The sequence below is a fragment of the Chiloscyllium plagiosum genome, unplaced genomic scaffold, assembly GCF_037043375.1.
Source record: "Chiloscyllium plagiosum isolate Xiang-an unplaced genomic scaffold, Cpla_swu_hap1 HiC_scaffold_8, whole genome shotgun sequence".
NCBI classification, from domain to species: Eukaryota; Metazoa; Chordata; class Chondrichthyes; order Orectolobiformes; family Hemiscylliidae; genus Chiloscyllium; species Chiloscyllium plagiosum.
In genome coordinates, this window is record NW_028270146.1 from 44,580,962 (window position 1) to 44,603,575 (window position 22,614).

Sequence of the window (22,614 nt, forward strand, 5' to 3'; positions counted from 1 at the left end):
TAAAAATTGACTTATCCAGTAATTCTAATTAACCATGAATGAGCAGGAGTAAATTACACCAAAAAGATAAATTTATCACTTATACACACCAGAATATTAACACATGACATGTACCTGCACGATTTACTGTCAAATCTTTTATTCAGTAATGCATTGTGATCAATAATTATTAACAATTGAAAATTGAAAAATACACAAGCATGGGAAGATCTTGAAGTTAAAAAAGTTCATTCAAAGGGTTTGAGAAATTGAATTACAACATACTCTAAATGGAAAGGTTTATTGTAATTATCTATTTTTATTATACTACAATGAAAGATTGTACTGGTTCTGTACATTGAACTATTTGGAATGTTCTAAGTTTACAAGGTAGCTTCCTTCAGCTCTGTACATGCCATTAGCAATAGTGCCAAAATCCATCTCTAAGGAGATCTTTGTTCCTGATGATTAAGACATTTCATTTGTTCAGTGGGCTAATTTAAAAATCACATGACATTTTTAAAAAAAATTGAAGTTTTGGTGCATTTTGATACAAGTGCCTACCTGGTTTTTGGAGACAGGGCACATGGACAGTTCCCAGGATGACCAGTTTTGAAAGGAACCCAGTGTCTGATGAAAGGAAGTCACTTATGAAGTTTGGTTAAAATAAAGCATTTTAGGATGGTCAGTATTTATGGACAAATAACCTTAAGTCAGGTAAAGCACAGGAAAAGAAATACATTAGATCTTCCTCTACTTTTCCCAACAATGGAATTCAACTTCAACCTCAAAAGGGTGCATCTAAATGGTTGTCAGCATCCTTATCTCCCAAAGGTGTTTTGTTCTGTGGGCCAATGCCTACTAGCGGAGACTGGTCTAGTCAGTCTCTGGTATATTACACAGATAAAAAGAAGGAAAACCACTCTGACAGTTACTTTTAAAATGTACTAGTTAAGCATGATATATGCAGAGTTAATTCCACCATTCAGATCAAGCAAGATGTTTTTCTGAGGGATGGTAGTCATGCGGAGGAATGAATGGACAAAAGAAGAGAGAGAAACCTGCTTGGAGAAGAGTTACAAAGTCAGAAATCTCTCAGATATGGATAAGAAAAAGTTGAACATGTGCATTTGGAAAGGCCATTACCAATAACTCAGCAATTTACTATTGTTAAATTATTTACCAGATATACCAATGTTGGTCTTGTTGGGAGTAAAGTGGTTATAGAGGAAAAGATAGCTGCGCAGCATTAACATTCGCAGCTTGTCAGTCACTGTCAATTTCACTGACTCAGAAAATGATTGTCATTCTAGACACCGCTGCATGTTGCCCATATACCAGTTTTAGATGATTAGAAAGAAAATCATATAGAATTCGGAGTAAAAAGGGAGTGCAGATTTATGCAAAAAGAAGTTCATCTTAAGGGTAGAGGTAGATGGTTGGATATAAGAAAAATATTTTGAAATTATCTATTTATACATCCTTACTTTAAGTGTTTTAAATAGTTCAGTAATTTTAGTAAATAATAAACAGAAGCAACAATGTTGCAAATCTACCCAGTGTCTTTGGTGTGGAAATGCACTCCAAACAACTCAAACAACTTATCTTTATATGAGTTATAACACTAAGGACAGACTACAACTACAAGTACAGGAAGACATATTTTAAATGTATATTCCCATATAAATTAGGCGACATGGTAGCTTTCTGTGCATTTCCAAATTAAATCTTGTGAGCTACCAGCAATTTTAAATGAAATGAATGAATTGACAGAGTTGATCAGATTAATCACACCTACAGCGACACTTGGTTGAAGTGCGTTGGGTTTGGGATAAGACTTGCCTCAAGTTGATTTTGGTGCCTGTTGCACTACCACAATTTTCATGGTTTGACACCAAACAAACAAAATAATTTGTGGATTTCTAATAAATCTGGATAAATAATTGGAATTGAAGTACAGAAGTAGATATTTCAAGTTAAAAACAATTGTTCTGAATGTCTTTTAAAGAAAGTTGCAAAAGCTATTATCAGATACAAGCACAAGCTTACAAAGATGACTCCAATTTATAAAGTTTGTAAAGCAATCCATTGCAAACTCATTTTCTGAATTTGATCGGACACGTACAATTGACGTAGCCCTCACAGATAAACTATTTTTATAAGTAAATAATCAACTTAATATAATCCAAATTCTGCGCTAAAAACAAATAACTTTGAAAGCTTTTCAATACAGCACATTTCACCTTTATATATTGTTCTATGGAGAGTATCATAATAGTGATGGTATAAACGTACCTGTGGATTTGCTTTTGCTAAATTCTCTATTTTGAGCCAAGCCTCTTCACGTTCTTTCAATTTTGCTTTCTCCCTAAACATTACAAAAGTGACAGTTTTGAGATACCTAAAGAAAATACTTTAATAGTTTGAACTCGCAATTATCTCAGACAGTGCATTAAAACAGCAATGGCAGTTTTGGTGGTATTGTCTTATCATCTGTGAAGTGAACACAGAGCTGTTCATCGTAAAATGTAATAACAATGGAACCAAAGTAGTTTACAGTGCAGGTAGCCATCATATGGTTCTTTGTTACAGCCACCGAAAACTGACTTTCACCTATTTATGTTAGTTTTAAACGATGGCCCTTTCATGATTACCTCCCCAACCAGATGAAGCAATTCTGAAGAATCATATTGGACTTGAAACATGAATTTTCTTTCTCGCTTGAAAGATACTGCCAGACTTTCTTCAGAAGTTTCTGTTTTATTTCAGATGAAACAGTGTTCCTCTATTCATTTTTAAAACCTGTCACAATTATAAAAGCTGTTTAATTTCCTTTTGTCTCATCAGTCTAAATGGTCATGAATTAAACCATAACTACAGATGGATAATTTTCAATCCTAGACTTTGCAATAATGAATCTACACTTCATTTAAATTATTGAACTTAACAACTCCAAATGTTTCTAGCTTCTATTACTTCATCTGCCTAGACTCCATTTCATAAAAAAAAATCTTTGAATATATAAATTTAGTTCCTCATCCATATATGTCAGCAACATTTTACTGAGCATATGTTCTTGCTTCTCTTGTAATTTATTCCCTCATACTTACTCTTTTCAAATCAAACTGCATCTGACACTATTCTACCATTAAACTAACATCTGTGTCTAGCTGATTAATTGTACAGTCCTGTTTGTTTTGAGTTTGAAACTGCAAATCATCTGTATATCATGAATGAAGAATACCAGGCCAGACTCTGGCCACTTCAAATCATTTTCCAGTTCAAATCACTTTCTAGTTTAACCACTAAATACCACAACGATCTGAATATATAACTATATAATGATATACCACACCTCTTTGCTCTTGTTCTGGCTTACTGCTCTTTCCCCATGACTTTTTAAAACCTTTCTTTTTCAAATATTTATTCAATACGGTTTTGAAAATAACAATTAAACTTGTTTCAACTACTCCTTCAGGCAGTGTATTCCTAATAATTCTCTACATAAAAAGAGTTCACAATCCCACTTTTGCAGCATGCCAGGACTTTTCTGATGAGCTTTGCAAGGCACCTCCAAGAACCATTAAAGATCAGTTCAATACAAAACAGAGTCTGAAAGAATGAAGACAAGCTAAGGAATGTGAACTAGACAACACTGTTAGAGGAGAAATACAAGACAATGTGTTACTAGCTAGGATCAATATGCTAACACAGACAGTACAGAATAAATATATACCATGAGGTGGTAAAATAAAATGCCCACTTAAAAAAAATCTGATGCAGGAATTAAGGGTAAAATTAAATATCTGGCAAAGTACAGCAGCATAAGATAAATATAAAACATAAAAGTAGGTAGGAAACTTAACAGGAAGGTTCATGCAGAATTTGATCATCAAGAAATTGAAAAGAAATGGAACTTGGCTTCATTAATATACTTACAGTAAGCATGTTGAAAACGTAAAAACAGCAGAGGCAATGTGAAAGGAAGAAGTAGAATTGTTGGTTGAGGGTAGGCATTTAAATACTTGTAGTGTCCATACAAAAAGAAACAGAACTTTCAGGGAACAGTAACAGGATGAGGGAACTAAAGGCAACACTACAGTTCCAGACTAACTGCATACGGAGATATTTAATGTGTCAATGAACAAAACTATTCTTGTGTTGCATTAGAAAGAGGAGTAATACTTGTCTATTGGGGCAAGAAAGCTAACAAGTTTTGAAAGGAGATTAAGACTGAAACCACAACTGCAGTAACTGACAGCAGCTTGTGCACCTTCAGCGACTTGATGAGCTGAAGTTGGAGATACATCAGTCAGTGGGAAAGGTACATAGACACTTATTCAGGTAGACAATTATAATATTTTGGCTGGTAACAGTGCAAATGAGCAGGTGAAGTGTACAATGGAACAACTGTGTGCAATGGGAAAACCAGTTAAGAAACCCTGAGAAAAGGCACAGATGTTGAAAGAAGTCTGCGCAGATCTGAGTGTTTCTGGGACAGCACTAGCCTGACAGAGTTACAGCACACGTTGAGGAGGGGTTCTAGTTTCTGTATCCCTGGAGTTGGGATGAAGTTGTTTAATTGATCTTTTGAATTCCTCCTGTTGATTGACCAAGTACAGGATACTAAAGGACTGCTCAGCAGAGAAGTAAATGATGAGAATGTACATACAGCGTTGACAAGGCTGTACAGTGTAAAACCTCAATCTTTGAAGTACAGGACCATGTTATCTAGAATCCAAGGAAAGACTGGACTCCTGAGATCAGGAAAGAGGCAACCCATCAGGAAGGGCATTCAGCACAATTGAGAATTATATCTCGGAACGAAGAGGCAGATTACTGAAAAGTAAGCGCAGTCCAATCTTTGCTGCTATTACCTCCATGGTAAGGCTTCTGGTTGATCCTACGCATATCTATGGAGTGTGACAGCCAACTGTGCACAGTCTTGCATAAACCTCATATCGCAACCCACTAGACAAAATAATGCATGTTGCTCCCTTCTCATCGTCGACTAAGGCCACTTTTCTGCTGCTTGGATTTTCTCATCGTTAGTCCCAACTACTAATTAAAAAAAGTGGCCTAACTAACTTTCAGGGCTGGTTTATGATTTCTAATAACACCTTGCACTCATCCTTGAGCTATTCTCCACTCTCTTCTTTAGAGGAGACCCAGTCCTTCCAGTGAACCACTGCCTCGCCACACCTTCTGGGGTGATGGCTTGGTAAATGAGTCGATAGCAGGTCATCACATGGAGTTAAGCCAGGTGTTCAAGACAGTTTCCACAAGGACAGACAGAAGCACTGAAAATACATACACTGACTAAATTACAAGGATATTTTTCCAAAACCAGAACAAGATACAAGATGTGTGCGGTCCTTGACCCCACAGTCATCAAGTAGTGACCACATCTATATTGATAAAATCAACAGCTGTGCGGCAGCAGAAAATAGTTCACAAAGGGGAGATGCTTGAGGCCAGAGTCTGGTGATTGATATAGAGGCAAGCAGCTCACTCAGCAACACTGCAGAACCTTAAGTGCCAAAGTGTGTCAGAGCAAAGTTCAGTCGGATTACTCGGCTTTTACTCATTCAAATTTAGAAGAACAGCTGATCATTTTGAAACAACATTCTGAGAGACACTTGACAGAGCAGAAGTAGAGAGGATGTTTTCCTTTGTGAAGAAATATAGAACTAGAGGACAAAGTTTCAACATTGAAGTTGTCCAATTTAAAATAGGGATTAGGAAGATTTTCTTGTTTGAGAGGGTGGCCAATATTTGGAATTTTCTTACAGAGCAAACAGTGAAGTTTCAGTCACTGAATATGCCCAAGATTGACTTGGATAGATTTTGATTAACAAGAAAGTCAATTGTTAATGGGGATGTGAGGGACCGGGGAAGAGGCAGGCAGGAAAGTGAAGTTAAGATTACAATCAGATCAACCACGATCTTATTGAATGGCAGGCTCAGAAGGGTTAATTGCCTATTCCTGCTTTAATTTCATGTTATGGCAAAATAAGCACAAATGGGCAACTTCTGGCTTGTTCTCTGCTGAACTGAGCAATGCTGCATTTTTTTTTTATTTACTCAAGACCCAGTACCATCAAGTATAATGAGTGTCTAGTTCTGCTATGGTTACTGCCTCCATGGGCTCAGAAATCTGTAATTTAACAAGCTTCTAAATAATAGCAGAGAGCCACAAAGGCTCAGCTACAATAGTCATATAGTCTTTATTCCCTTCAAATATGGAAGTTGAAAGATGATCGCAGGAGCAAATCAACATCTCAGCTTATCGTCTAATTACTTCTCCGTCATTTACATTTTAGTAGGTCAGATACACTACTCCTGGAGCTCTCTTCAAACTTGTTTGAATGTGTATACTGTAGGGATACAGAACACTGGGGAAAGTGAAGACTGTTTTATCTGCTAATATATACTTCATTTGCAGCTCTCATATGCTACATCTCCATAGTTTAGCTAAATTTTTATTTAAACAGGTGCAAATCTATATACTGAAATTGCTTATAACGATAAGATAATCACAAACTTGTGAACTGCATATTGTTTGCTGGTTCACTCTCCACTAATTTATTTGTCCATTATTGTTTCTTGAATACAAATTTAGGCTAATCACGTGCAAATATCTGAGACAACAATAGGTAATAGATAACTTTGTGGTAGAGTGAGATCTATGCACATTACAGAACAACCTTGATTATCTGAACGTCGATTATCCAAATTTTGGATTATCCGAACAAGATCTCAAGGTCCCGTAAAACTTTACCCAAACAAAATACTCTTCACCCGTCTTGTTCAGATAATCGAGGTTGTTCTGTATATGCTGGACAGACACTTGAACTTACTTTTGTCTTTCTGCTTTGAACTGTTGGGTGCAGTCATCAAATAGTTTCTGATTCATTTCCATAAAGAGTTTCAGAGCATTGTAGATTAATCCATGGATAGTCCTACATATAAAAAAAATTAACTGAATCTCATGCATGCTTAACATTGTACCATCTATTAGGTCTACATTAGCTAATTACAAAAACAGTGACTATATTGTGGAACTAGAAATAAAGTGCATAAAATGCATGTTAGTAAATATGAAGCTTAAAGTCATACTTCCTCCTACCCAAAGGAAATGCCTACCTTAATTGAAACTTGCATAACTTTATTAAGACTCAAGTTGGATAATTTTCACCTAAATCACCAAATATGAAACTGATGCAATCAGATCAACCGCCTTTCTTTTTAAAAACACACTGCCCAATTTCGTTCATTGTTGAAGTCAATGAGAAGTAAAATCGGGCAAGTGGACAATTGAATAATTACCTAATTTTTTTCCATCAGACAGGTTAAGTAAAAATTACCCCCAAGTTTCAGTTGAGAATACACTAAAATACAACATTTATAGTAACATTTAAAATAACAATGTCATGCTTCTACAATAGCAATATCTTAGGATTCAATTTCCATTTATAATCATATGCAAGTTCAATTATAGGTAATGCACAGTAATATCTTCCCTTTTTGTGAAGATATGCTTTCAAAGTGATCTCTCAGACTTCGCTACACACAAGACAAGGAACGAATTACTTTAAATATATTTTAGAGTTTTACCATTGAACTTTTTCAAACAAATGCAAGTGACAGACCACAGGAACTAGTATTTCTGACAGAAAACCTTAAGGGTTTTCAAATTGCATACTTGCAAATTCAGGAACAAGCTTTAAAATACTGACAATTTTGAATGCATGCTGTGTGAACATGTTCTAAATACACATCTACAAGTAATAAAACTTAAAAAAAAGGATGCTGGAAATCTGAAACACAAATAGGAAATGATGGATAAACTCAGCAGAGGTCTGGCTCTCCACAGATGCTGTCAGACCTGAGTTTTTCCAGCACATCCTGAACTTGCAAGTTTCTTTGAAACATTCTAATGTATAGAGGACCTATACTGCAAACACATACTTCAAAATGGCATTTAAGCCAATAATGTTGAATGCCTTACTATCAAATTAAATTGCACAGAGTGCAAGACAAATTGGATGGACAGCACAAAATCACCAGATTATACCAGGTTTAACAAGGTTAAGACTTATGAAGCCTGGTTGCAAAAAGTTGATTTGTACATCTGTGTTCAGAAGGTTTGGGGTAATATAATTGACATGATAAAAGGATCTAATGAGACAAATATAAGAAAACATTTTTTCTAATGGGTAAATCAAGAACGTGCAGCAAAATTTTTAAGTCAGTCACATCATTCAGAAATGAAATGACAAAGAGAAATTTACAACTCACTTTCCAGAAGAATTTGGCTGCTGGATCAATTGAAACTTACAAAACTGAAATCAATATATTGTTGGGGAGCGCATGAAGGAACATGGAGTCAGGCAGATGTTGGAGTTAAGGCCATAGATCAGCTTCGATCTAACTGGATGTGGAGCAAGTGCAAGCCAATTGATAGCCCACTTCTCTTCTCACATAGGTACAAAAGTGCTTTCAGCTTATTAATACAAAACATTTTTCAAAATTAAAAACATGTCTAATTGAATAATTAAAACATATGAAGTGTTCATGCTTCAAATTGCCCAAATTAAAACAAGAATTTTATTTTATGTGAATGCTTAATTTGATATTCTGTTTTTTGACTTTATTCTTTCATTGGATGTGGACATTATTGCTAAGGTCAGCATGTGTTGCCCATCCCTAACTGCACTCGAGGGTCAACCACATTGTTATGGGTGTTATTCAGAATACAGTAAGGATGACATTTTTTTCCCCTTTAGAACATGTGCAAAACAAACAGGCTGTTACAACAATGATAGTTTCATGTTCATCATTACAGAGACGAGTTTTACAATTTCACTGACTGAATTTAAGATTCACCAACTGTCATGGTGTGATTTGAACTCAAGTCTCCAAATCTCACTTAGGGACTCTTTAACCATCATAATAACACTATCCCTAGAGAAACATTCTTCCGGAATATTTGTGCTTTTCGTATTCTTCATACAACTACTTTACATTCTAACTTATTGCAAAGGTTTTTTCTGCTTAAAGTTTATGGAAGGCCAAATACAATAATAGAACAATTCACTTACTTGTTCCAATGGGTTTTTGAATTACGATACAGAGATGGGAACATAATGGGCAAGATCTTTGCAGCATTGTCACTAATTAGACTCATGATGTACTCATTATTCCAATAATATAAAGCTCGCTCAGCCACCTAGGTCAAAGAATATACATCAAGAAAATAAAAATAGTAAGACATTGCATGCAACTACAAAGAATTCAAGTGTTTTCATACAGAAGAAGCAATTTTTTTGTTATTATTTGATACAATCCATTGACAACTTTATAGTTTGGTCAGTACCATACTAGAGGTCTTAAAATAAAATGTACTATTGTGAAAACGTAATTATTATCCAAATTCTCATTTTTATAATTCAGAGCTCACCTGGAAATGTGGACTGGAAACACACTTAGCCAGCTGTCGAAACAGGGGTTCCATGACTTTTACAAATTCTGATGGCTCAATTACATCTAAAATCTCTTCCAATTCATTTAGAAACATCACTTCCTTTGGACTATGCGTTTTTGGCCAATATTTGAGCAATGCCATAACAACCTACAAAAGTCAAAATACTGTTGGAGCCATATACTCAAACTTTGAAGCATAACAAACAACTTAGAGAAGCCAATACAGTAAAAGTCCAGCTATTGAATGATATAGTATAGCTATTAAACTAGTCAGTCAGTTTTTCAACCAATTGTGTATGCGTTGGTCATCAAACATTTATCTACTCTTGTCCCATTTCCAAGCACTTAGTCTACAGCCTTACATGCAATGCAGTTGTGTATTCATCATAATACTTTCAAATGTTCTGATGCTTCTTGTCGACACAACCCTTTCAGACACTTGAGCTTGAGACACTCATCACTCTCAGGATAAAAAATCCTAATCCTTAAAGTCTCAAACAGTTACATTATAACCTGTGTGCCTTTGCAGTTGGCACTTTGATTAAAGGCAAGTATTCTTTATCCCTTTTTAAATAATTTATTCAACGGTCCTCTTGCTTTTAAATATCTGTGGACATGCACACCGAGGTCCCTTTGATCCTCTATTTTCCAGGGTACTACTATTCATCATGTACTCCTTTGTTTTGCTAGTATTCCCAAAGCGCACCACATCTCACCGTTCCAGATTAAGTTTAATTTGCCACTAGTCTGCCCAATTGACCAGCATGTCCATATCGCAATATAAGGCTTGCCTCCTCACTATTTACTGCACCAGTTTGTGCCATCCATGAACATATTGATCAAATCTACATTCATACACATTACAAAGAAGCCAGCACAAATTCTGCTGTATGCCACTGGATGCAGGTTGCCAGTTACAAAAACAATCTTTGATCACCCTCCATCCCCTGCCAGTAAGCCATTTTGGATGCAATTTGCCAAATTATCCTGGACACCATGGGCTCCTTATCTTCTTGACCAATCTCACATGTGACAACTTTCAAAGGCCTGACTGAAATCGACATAGATTACTTCAACTGCACTGCCCTCATGTAGTCACTTGTTCAAAACAATTCAAACAGTAAGGTATGATCTTTGTCTTTCAAAGCCATACTGTCAGTTCTGCGATAACACGGTAGTTCAGTTCTCGTGCAATTCCGTGCTTTCAGAAAATTGCGTAATAGCAGCACCATTTAAACTAATGGTGTCGGAATCATGTTATAACCAGTACATGCTTTAAAAGTTCACGCTATAGAAACAGTGTCCTCAATTTGTCAATTGCGTTATAGCGAATTTGCATTAACGAAATGCACGATATAGTAGAATGATCTGTACTGACTATCCTTGATTCATCCCTGCCTCTCCAAGTGGAGATCAATTCCACCTCTCAATTATTCTAAATGTTTTTGGACATTCTGGAGGGAGGAAGCACGTTTCCGCTGATGGGAGAGTCCAGAACCAGAGGACATAGTTTAAAAAATAAGGGTTAGGCCATTTCGAACAGAGTTGAGGAGGAACTTCTTCACCCAGAGATTGGTGGATATATGGAATGCTCTGCCCTAGAAGGCAGTGGAGACCAAGTCTCTGGATACTTTGAAGAAAGAGATGGATAGAGCTCTTAAAGATAGTGGAATCAAGGGTTATGGGGATAAGGCAGGAACAGGATACTGATTGTGGATGATCAGCTATGATCATAATGAATGGTGGTGCTGGCTCGAAGGGCCAAATGGCCTACTCCTGCACCTATTGTCTACTGATGTTACACCCACAGGTCTATTGTTCCATCTATGACTCCTATCACTCCTTTTTAAAAATGATATCATGTTAGCTCCCTTGCATCTCTTTCCTGCAGTCAGAGAGGATTTGAAACTTAATATCAGGACAAGTGCAATCTCCTCCCTTGCCTCACACAGGAGTCTGAGATACATCTCATCTGGCCCTGGCGATTTAACCAATTTTAAGGTCACTAAAATGCTAATAATTTTGGATGTAGGTTTGCTCACTGAGCTGGAAGGTTAATTTTCAGATGTTTCGTCACCATACTAGGCAACATCATCAGTGAGCCTCTGAATGAAGCACTGGTGGCATGGCCCGCTTTCTATTTTTGTGTTTTGGTTTCCAAGGGTTGATAATGTCATTTCCTGCTATGATCGAATATTGAACTACAGAAACAATCATCCTAACACCCACAAACAAAGCTGCATTAGAACATTGTTTCAATGAGTCACCACACACTGCAGCACAGAGGAACTACGCAGAGCAGAGGAAAATCACCTATACAGTGTAACTGGTATCCAATAAACACAGTGTGCCGATTTCTCAGCAACAAACTCCAACAAGCAGACAAAACATGTCCAGAAACCCTAGCCACTCTCCCCTACATCAAAGATATCTCAGAAATGACTGCGAGACTACTCAGCCCCCTTGGCATCATTGTAGCCCACAAGCCCACCAACACACTAAAACAGCAGCTTATGAACTTGAAAGACCCTATCAGACAACAAGCAAAACTAATGTCATTTACAAAATACCTTGCACGAATCGCAACAAACACCACATTGGACAAACCAGGAAATATGAACATCAACTAGCCACTAAAAGACACAACCCACTCTCACTAGTATCCTTACATACAGAAGAGGAAAGACACCACTTCGACTGGGACAACACATGCATCCTAGGACAAGCCAAACAGACACGCGCGAGAATTCCTAGAAGCATAGCATTCCAACTGGAACTCGATCAACAATCACATTGACTTGGATCCCATTTACCACCCCCTGAGAAAAAGAACAGGAAACGACATCACCAACTCAAGGAAACCTAAACACATAAATAGAAAGTGGGTCATGCCACCGGCGCATCATCTGGAGGCTCACTGATGATGTCATTAAATATGGTGACGAAAACGAATTGGGTTAAGCAAAATGTGAAAGTCTCAGAAAGGATGAAATTCTTAAAATGTATCTAGGAGATTATCTTAAGACAGCACATAGAAATCCCAACAAGGGAGGGCTTGGTAACCAAGCTGGACAAACGGTAGAAATATTTGGTGGGGGTGCATTTCAGTGACAGTGACCATAATTCAGTAACATTTCAAGTAGCTACAAAAAAGGACAAAAATGACCTTCCAGCTCAGCGAGCAAACCTACATTTAGAACCTCAACCTGAGCTACAAATTTTCTCAAAAGTTCACTAATAATTCCTCCCTCTCCACTGTGATTTGTTCAAGGACATCATAGGTCTCCCCACTGATTTCAACAACTATATTATCCTTCTCTATAGTACTCTACATGTCTATTTACTCCTTTAAAATCTCACCTACATCTTGCAGCTCCATACACAGTTTGTCACACTGCCTTCTAATAGGCCTGCCTCTTTCCTTGGTTATCCTCTTGCCCCTAACATTTTTGAGAGATGTCTTTGGTTCTTCTTTTGTTTTACCTGCCAATGTTTTTTCATACTCCTTTTTACTTTTATGAATTGTCATTTAAGTAAACTTTTACAATGTCAGTATGCCTCTAGAGCTTCCAGTATTTTGAACTCTCAGTATCTACAATAAACATCCCTTTTTTTCCCTCTATTCAATCCTGTACTATCCTTGACATTTAGGGTTCACTGTACTACACTCATTTTGAAAGGCTTCCACTCCTTTCATAGAATTTCCTGTACATTGCTGCTCCCAGTCCATTTTGGCCAGATCCTGTCTCATCAGATTAAAACTGGCTTGCCTCAATTCAGAACCTTTACTTACATTTCATTTTTGTCCATCCTACTTGAAATGTTACTGAATTATGGTCACTGTCACTGAAATGCATCCCCACCAATATTTCTACCGTTTGTCCGGTTTGTTTACCAAAAATTCAGTCGAGTACCGTGCCCTTGTTGAGATTTCTATGTGCTGACTTAAGATAAGCTCCAAAAAACATTTTAAGAATTCCATCCTTTCTGGGGAATCCAAGATGGCGGCAACCCAGCAAGTCTGAGTCTACAGTGCTCCTCCCAAGACTTGGGCAAAGTGGGTCACCCACCCCCACCACACTCACCAAATCATTTAAAATAGCTGTTTAATTAGTTGCTTAGTATTAAATTTAAACAATCTAATCTTCAGTAAAAATGACTAAAGGGAAGGGAGCCCGCAGCTCTCAGCAAGCAGGAACTCCTCCCTCATCCTCTCCAGCTGCAGCTGAGGCGTGCGCAGCCGCCCCGGGGGACTTACCTACAGTGGCGTACCTCGTGGAAATCATCTCCAAACTGGATGCAAAGATCGACACATTTATTGAAGAATCCCGAAGTCGATGGGACTCACTCTCGGCCGCGCTGCAAAAGCACGACCGAGACATTAAGGATATCGAGCGCCGAGTCGGAGGGGCGGAGCTAAAGGCCGCAACCTCCGAAACTACAGCGCAATCGGCCGTGGATCGGGTCCGGACTCTCAAACAGCGAGTCCAGACCTCAGAGAATCCTATTGATGACCTCGATAATCGAGGTCGTCGAAAAAATATTCGTTTGCTGGGCCTTCCCGAACGGGAAGAGGAAGGCCAGCTTACAGCACTTCTCGAACAGTGGCTGCCACAGCTTTTAAATCTGGAGGCTGGATCAGGCCAGGTAAGGGTGGAATGGGCCTACCGGGTTGCAATACGCGGGCCCGGCTCGAACCAGCATCCCCGCCCGGTCCTGTTCCGGCTGCAGAGCTATAAGGAGAGGCAGATACTCCTAGAAGCCTCTAGAAATCTTGGAAAAGATTCCCAAGCCATGATCTATAAAGGATCCAAGATCATGTTATTCCAGGACTTTTCCCCAGCTCTGGTCCAAAAGAGGAAGGCATTCGATGAGGCGAAGTAGTGTTAAAGGGACTTAAATATTCAGTACTCCTTACGCTACCCGGCGACGCTACGCTTTAACCATGAAGGATCAGTGTATAACTTCGGATCGCTGGAAAAGGCTAAGGAATTTTTGGACTCGCTTAGATAAATTATAAGAGATAATGGATGTTGGTTTGCCTTCCCCGAACTGCGGTTTATATCCCCCCCTTTTCTTTTTTTTTACCTTACTGCTTAATATTATCTTGGGGGGTGGGGAGAGGGATTTATTTATTTATTCTCTATTTAACGATTTTCTCCTCCCCCCCTTGGGTTTTTTAAAATTATTCTATATATATAAGCCAGGGGGGTCCAACTAATGTTGGTGGGGGGAGGTGGTTACCTTATTCTATTTTACCTCTGTCTCTAGGAGCGGGGTTGTTTTCCCTTGTTATTTTGTATTATTAAATTTAATTATTATTTGTTGAGGTTGTAATTTTATAGTTATATATTTTATACATGGTGTTAACATTACCAAATATATCCAGGTGTTGGTGTGGGTGGGGTGGGGGTAGGGTGCTCACTGTTAACTCTAGTTTTGTAGTATTCTAGAATTTGTAGAATTCTCCTCATCCTATTGGGGACTGCCTGGGTCAAGGGTGGGGCACTGGTTGGGAGAGGATACGATGTACCTTTGGAAAGGAAGTGACACCCCCTGGGAACATGGGGGAAAATCTCCATTTAAATACGTTTTATATTTTTTTTATTATTTAGAAATAGTTTTTTATTATATTGTTGTGAGTGTATTCGAGAGCCTTTATTTTTGTGAATTTTATATGCTCTATGCTCGGGATGTTCTGGATAGGGTTTCCCCTCCTGAGGGGTCTCGGATTTGTCCGGACGATTATGGTTGATCAGTCGGTTAAGTGGTGCACCTGGAATGTCACGGGGAGTAATTCGCCAATCAAAAGGAAGAAAATATCAAATCTCAAGAAAGAAAGAGTTGATATAGCTCTTCTACAGGAGACACACCTGTTGGATAAAGAACACTTGAAATTACGACAGGGTGGATTTGATCAGGCCTTTTTTTCTTCTTTTAGCTCAAAAAGTAGGGGAGTTGTTATTCTTATTCAGAAGAATTTCCCTTTCAAAATCCAAAATCAGATAAAAGATGAATCTGGACGATATATTCTGATTAAAGCCCTTATAAATGGAGAGGAATATGGGATTTTAAATTTGTACTGCCCTCCGACACACCCCTTTAAATTTATAACGGAAGCCTTCTCAAAATTGGTGGCTCTTGGTGCCCATCATACAATTATAGGAGGAGACTTTAATTGTATTATGGATCCGGAAATAGATAGGATTCCCAAGAGTACTGCAGGAGTATCTCCCAGATCTCGACAATTGGTGGATCTGAATAAAGAATTAGGATTAGGAGATGTATGGAGATGTCTTCATCCACAGGGCAGAGATTTTTCTTTTTACTCCAATCCACATAAATGTCATACCAGAATTGATATTTTTTTGCCCCCTTGATTTTTTTAAATTACATATCATCCTGTAAAATAGGTAGGATATCAATTTCCGACCACGCTGCTGTACATATGGAAATCAAGGCGAGGAACAACGGGACATCCCCTCGGCATTGGCGTATGGACCCCTTCCTGATGAAAGATGGTAAATTTTAAAGTACTTCTCTCAAGAATTTAAAACTTTTTTAGAAATTAATTTAGGTACAGCTGGCAACCCATCAATGATGTGGGAGACCATCAAAGCTTACGCGCGAGGTTTGATCATCTCCTACTCAGTGACCCAGAAAAAATTAAAGGGAGAACAACAGCGTCTGCTCGAAGCTCGCTTAAAAGCAGCTGAAACAGCATACGCTCACAGACCTTCTATTATCAAATTGCAAAGGATTACGGCCCTTAGGACAGCTCTAACTACCACGCTTACCCAAACGACTAAGAGGGAAATATTATTTGCAAAAACAAAGGTTATATGAATTTGGCGATAAACCTGGTAGATACTTAGCATTTCGTGCAAAGAAAAAAAGCCCCTCAAACTATCACGTCTATCAAGGAAAGTAAGGGTATTTTGACTCATGATCATAAAAAGATTAATGCAATCTTTAGAAAATTTTATTCTGATTTATATAAATCGCAGGATTGTGAAGACAGGATCAGGAGGATGCAATCATTTTTTAAAAATTTGACCTTTCTGGACCTAACTCCGGAACAGGTATCGGACTTAAATGCTCCCCTAACAGTCCAAGAAATACTTGACGCAATCAGGCAAATTCAGAGCGGTAAGGCACCTGGCCCAGATGGCTTTCAAGCTGAATTCTATAAAGAATTTACAGGAATATTGGCTGGTCCACTTATGGACATGTATAACTACGCATACAGTCAGGGCTGTCTCCCGCCTTCGCTGAAAGAGGCAAATATCTCTCTTATCCTTAAAAAAGGATCCAGAAGATTGTGCGTCATCCTTGCTAAATGTAGATTTTAAAATCCTTTCTAAAACATTAGCATTGAGACTAGAAAGGGTATTGCTACATATCATAAAGGAGGATCAGACGGGGTTTATTAAGGGCTGTAGATCATCCAATAATACTAGAAGGGTTTTGAATATGATTCAAGCCTGCCATCAGGGAAAGATACCAGGAGTAGTAGTCTCATTAGGCGCGGAAAAGGCATTCGATAGGGTTGAATGGTCAAATTTGTTTTACACATTGGAAAGGTTTGGCGTTGGAAAGGTGTTTACCAAATGGGTCTCAACATGGTATAGTGATCCCAAAGCAGTTGTGGTTACCAATGGATTAGGTTCGGATAGCTTCAGTATGGGTAGGGGTTGCCGTCAGGGATGTCCTCTCTCGCCATTGTTATTTACGCTAATAATTGAACCACTCGCAGAAGCTATATGGGCTGATCCCAATATAACGGCCCCGAGGATTGCTACAGGTAAACATAAAATTACCCTTTATGCAGATGATGTTCTTCGATTCTTCAGTAATCCTCTGATGTCCGTAGCTCGCTTAATCCAAGTTATTAATACATTTAGCGCATTCTCAGGCTATAAAATTAATTTCTCAAAATCAGAGGCTATGCCAATGGGTGACCTTGCTATGATACCCCACTTAGTGACGGATCCCACTTTCCCTTTCGGTGGTCCCTGGAGGGTTTCTTATATTTAGGCATTTTTATTACCCCAGTATTTGGTCAGTTATACAAGGCTAACTTTGTGCATTTATTGGAAAGGATAAGGCAGGGCCTCCAGCAATAGGGAGACCTTCCAATTTCCTGGCTGGGTAGAATAGTACTAATTAAAATGAATGTCCTGCCCCGTCTCCTATACCCCATGAGAATGCTTCCGGTGATGCTGCCAAGACTGGCACTACATAAATTATCTGGCTGGTTGGGTTCCTTTATCTGGAATCATAGACGACCCCTCATTAAGCTGAAGAAGCTACAGCTTCCACAGGCAAGGGGAGGATTGGACTTCCCAGATTTTAGGAAATATCAGTTAAGTTCCCTATTAAGTTACATAGCTGATTGGGTCTTGTCTGATCCGCAATCAATTTGGCTGGATATCGAGGCTTCTCAAGTAAAATGCCCACTTATTAACCTTTTATCTTCAGACAAGAAGAAAATCATTATGGATCACTGTAAAAACCCTATAATACTAAACACAATTAAAGCTTGGAATATAATGTGGCAAAATGAGGACAACTCACATAAAACGTCCCCCTATGCGCCGATAGTGGGAGCATGGGGATTCCAACCGGGGTTTACAGATGCCATTTTTAAACTCTGGAGATCCAGGGGTATCTCATGTCTAGGGGACCTATTTAAAGATGGGGTCCTGATGTCTTTTGAACAGCTGCATCAGAAATTCGGATTACCTAATGGAGACGTCTTTCGATACTTCCAAATTTGAGATTATATACAGAAGACGACTATGTTATTAGATAGTCTTTATAAATCAGATAGAGAATGTAGAGTACTACGACCAATGGGGGTATCTTCCGTCAGTACTATTTATCATTTAATACATGAAGAAGTATCAGGAGGTATGGACAATCTGCTTAAAACATGGGATCAGGATTTGGGTCTAGAAATCTCTATAGAAACGTCCAAATAACATTTGGGAAAACGCCAGAAGAATCACCATCTGTAACAGAGCTCAGGCTATCCAGCTGAAGATACCTCATAGGGCCCATATAGCACCGGATCGATTGGCAAAATTTAAGGCAGGAGCATCTCCAATATGTCCCAAATGTAAAATTGAGGTGGACACTCTTGTACACTGCCTATGGACCGGTCATAAGATCCGTAGATACTGGACTAAAGTAGCAATTACCCTGACAGAAATTTTAGGAACGGAAATTAAAGTGGACCCTGTATCTCTCCTTTTGGGCTTTTCGAACTTACCCTCCCTGGATATGCATGGGAAGAGACTATTTTCTATTCTTTCTTTCTGTGCAAGGAAAAATATTTTGGTAAACAGGGTGGCTGAGGGCCCCCCTGGACTTTCAAATTGGCACAGATTAATTATGGAATGTATTCCCCTTGACTTCCTCACAAATATGGTGCACCGAAAGGCCGAATTATTTCATAAAATATGGCAGCCCTTCTGGAATTATATGAATACAGATATTTCGGCTATCCTAACAAGGGCTTTTATTTAATTGAGATTATGAACCTGGCTGGTCCGGGGCCCCTTGGGAGAGGAATCCCGCACGAATACGGGTTTTGTTACATTTGATGTTAACACATTCCGAGCATGTATCTCACTATCCAATTTCTGTGTTATCCATTGGTTTTTTTTTTCTTTCTATTATTTGAATAATGTAAGAGACTTAAATATACACTCTGGTTAGTTGTAGGTGAGATTAGTAGTTAGTTGAGTTTTGTATTTTTTTCTTTCTCGGTATTTTTCTTTTGTTAAATTTTGGTTATTATTTATTTAAGATTTAATTGTATATCAATGTTTGTACTTGAGAGTTTTGTTTATTTTTGTAAACTTGTAAAAAATGTTAAATTTCTAATAAAAATATCTATTAAAAAAAAAGAATTCCATCCTTTCTGAGACTTTCACATTCTGCGTAACCCAATTAGTATTGGGGAAGTTGAAATCCCGTATTATAACCACACCTGAAATTTGAATACATTTCTGCCTTTCTATCTCTGACTGTTTGGGGGTCCAAAGTACATTCCTATTAAGTGACTGCCCCCTTTTTTGATTTCAGGTTCATGTAGCATATAGCCTCATTTGAGGAATAATCTAAGGTATCACCCCTTTTTATTGTAGTAATTGACTCCTTGAACAATACTGCAACACCATCAATTCTTGTACATCTCTCCACATCTCATCGAAGATTTGGAATATTGAGTCTGCCCCTTCATTGACCATGTCTATGTGGCAGTAGTATCATCTCCCCATGTTTTAACCAGCACCCTCAACTCATCTGCCTTATGCACAACACCCTTTACAGTGAAATAAATGTCATCCAGCTTTGTTATACTCCCTTGTCTCTTTATTTGATCATATCCATTGTCTTCCACACTGACTTGTTTTTGTTCCAAAATGGTTTGTACATCACTCCCTCATGCACCTCCACTTCTCATCCCAATACCTTGTCAAATTAGTTTAAACCCCCAACAACACTAGCACAAACAAGCACATGAACTGCTTGTTAGCAATAAAGTAATCACATCACAACATCAGTTACCTTCTGATGACAGCTAGAAAGCAGCACCTTTTCGCATTGTTTGACTGCAATATGTTAGCAGCTGGCACAAACAACATGATGTGGTACAATTAAGTCAAGTAACCATCACATATTTTTTAAAACTAACCTATAACCACTATTCTGTAAATAAATTTCTTCCTATCTGAGCTGTTTCTTTAATCTGCAGATATCCGAAAAATAAACTTTATTAACTGCCTCAATTAATTAGAACTCAATTGTTATTGGTAACATGGAAAAAAAGCAATTAATGTGATTAATTTCTTCGGCCTCAAGAAAGAGACTTTGTGGAGTGCCTCAGAGATGGATTCTTAGAGCAGCTGGTGCTGGAGCCGACCAGGGAGAAGGCAATTCTGGATCTGGTATTGTGTAACGAACCAGAATTGGTCAGAGACCTCGAAGTGAAGGAGCCATTGGAAAGTAGTGACCATAATACAATAAGCTTCAATCTGCAATTTGAGAGGGAGAGGGTATAATCGGAAGTGACAGTACTTCTGTTGAATAAAGGGAACTATGGAGCTATGAGGGAGGAGCTGGCCAAAGTTCAATAGTGCAATACCTTAGCAGGGATGACCGTGGAGGAACAATGGCGGATATTTCTGTGTATAATGCAGAAGTTGCAGGATCAGTTCATTCCTAAAAGGAAGAAAGATCCCAGGAGGAGGCATGGGCGGCCGTGGCTGATGAGGGAAGTAAAGAAACATATAAAGTTAAAAGAGAAAAAATATAACATGGCTAAGATAAGTGGGAAAACTGAGGACTGGGAAGCTTTTAAAGAGCAACATAGGATTACCAAGAAGGAAATATGCAGAGGAAAAATGAGGTACGAAGGTAAACTGGCCAAGAATATTAAGGAGGATAGTAAAAGCTTTTTTGGGTATGTGCAAGGCAAAAAAATGGTTAGGACAAAAATTGGGCCCTTGAAGACAGAAACAGGGGAATATATTACTAGGAACAAAGAAATGGCAGAGGAATTAAATGGGTACTTCAGATCTGTGTTCACTGGGGAAGACATAAGCAATCTCCCTGAGGTAACAGTGGCTGAAGGACCTGAACTTAAGGGAATTTATATTTGCCAGGATTTGGTGTTGGAGAGACTGTTAGGTCTGAAGGTTGATAAGTGTCTGGGGCCTGATGGTCTGCATCCCAAGGTACTGAAGGAGGTGGCTTGGGAAATCGTGGATGCGTTGGTGATTATTTTCCAGAGTTCAATAGATTCGGGGTCGGTTCCTGAGGATTGGAGGGTGGCTAATGTTATACCACTTTTTAAGAAAGGTGGGAGAGAGAAAGCAGGAAATTATAGACCAGTTAGTCTGACCTCAGTGGTAGGAAAGATGCTGGAGTCTATTATAAAGGATGAAATTACAGCACATCTGGATAGTAGTAACAGGATAGGACAGAGTCAGCATGGATTTATGAAGGGGAAATCATGCTTGACTAATCTTCTTGAATTTTTTGAGGATGTAACTCTGAGGTTGGACGAGGGAGATCCAGTAGATGTAGTGTACCTGGACTTTCAGAAAGCTTTTGATAAAGTCCCACACAGGAGGTTAGTGAGTAAAATTAGGGCGCATGGTATTGGGGGCAAAGTACTAGATTGGATTGAAAATTGGTTGGCTAATAGGAAACAAAGGATAGTGATAAATGGCTCCATTTCAGAATGGCAGGCAGTGACCAGTGGGGTACCGCAGGGATCCGTGCTGGGACCGCAGCTTTTTACAATATATGTTAATGATATAGAAGATGGTATCAGCAATAACATTAGCAAATTTGCTGATGATACAAAGCTGAGTGGCAGGGTGAAATATGATGAGGACGTTAGGAGATTACAGGATGACCTGGATAAGTTAAGTGAGTGGGCAGATGCATGGCAGATGCAGTTTAATGTGGATAAATGTATGGTTATCCACTTTGGTGGAAAGAACAGGAAGGCAGACTACTACCTCAATGGAATCAATTTAGGTAAAGGGGCAGTACAGAGAGATCTGGGTGTTCTTGTACACCAGTCAATGAAGGCAAGCATGCAGGTACAGCAGGTAGTGAAGAAGGCTAATAGCATGCTGGCCTTCATAACAAGAGGAATTGAGTATAGAAGCAAAGAGGTGCTTCTGCAGCTGTACAGGGCCCTGGTGAGACCACACCTGGAGTACTGTGTGCAGTTCTGGTCTCCAAATTTGAGAAAAGACATTCTGGCTATTGAGGGAGTGCAGCGTAGATTCACGAGGTCAATTCCTGGAATGGCAGGATTACCTTACATTGAAAGACTGAAGCGACTGGGCTTGTATACCCTTGAGTTTCGAAGACTGAGAGGGGATCTGATTGAGACGTATAAGATTGTGAAAGGATTGGACACTCTGGTAGTAGGAAACATATTTCCACTGATGGGTGAGTGCCGAACCAGAGGACACAGCTTAAAAATACGGGGTAGACCATTTAGGACAGAGCTCAGGAGAAACTTCTTCACCCAGAGAGTGGTGGCTGTGTGGAATGCTCTGCCCCAGAGGGCAGTGGAGGCCCACTCTCTGGATTCATTTAAGAAAGAGTTGGATAGAGCTC

General features: G+C 38.7%; 1 protein-coding gene across 7 annotated transcripts in view; it reads right to left on the reverse strand.

Annotated features, from left to right (window-relative positions):
• The window catches only part of ppp2r5ca (protein phosphatase 2, regulatory subunit B', gamma a), a 179,153-nt gene that overhangs the window by 12,047 nt on the left and 144,492 nt on the right, over positions 1 to 22,614 (reverse strand). For 5 of the 7 annotated variants that reach the window (XM_043697390.2, XM_087989769.1, XM_043697387.2 and 2 more), the window contains 5 exons: positions 9,443 to 9,613; positions 9,084 to 9,211; positions 6,840 to 6,941; positions 2,275 to 2,347; positions 544 to 609 (listed from right to left, as the gene is read on the reverse strand). In XM_043697390.2, coding sequence (XP_043553325.1) covers positions 544 to 609; positions 2,275 to 2,347; positions 6,840 to 6,941; positions 9,084 to 9,211; positions 9,443 to 9,613 — 540 coding nt within the window. The remainder of the gene's footprint in view (positions 1 to 543; positions 610 to 2,274; positions 2,348 to 6,839; positions 6,942 to 9,083; positions 9,212 to 9,442; positions 9,614 to 22,614) is intronic. The other 2 variants (XM_043697388.2, XM_043697394.2) reach the window with 1 other exon arrangement.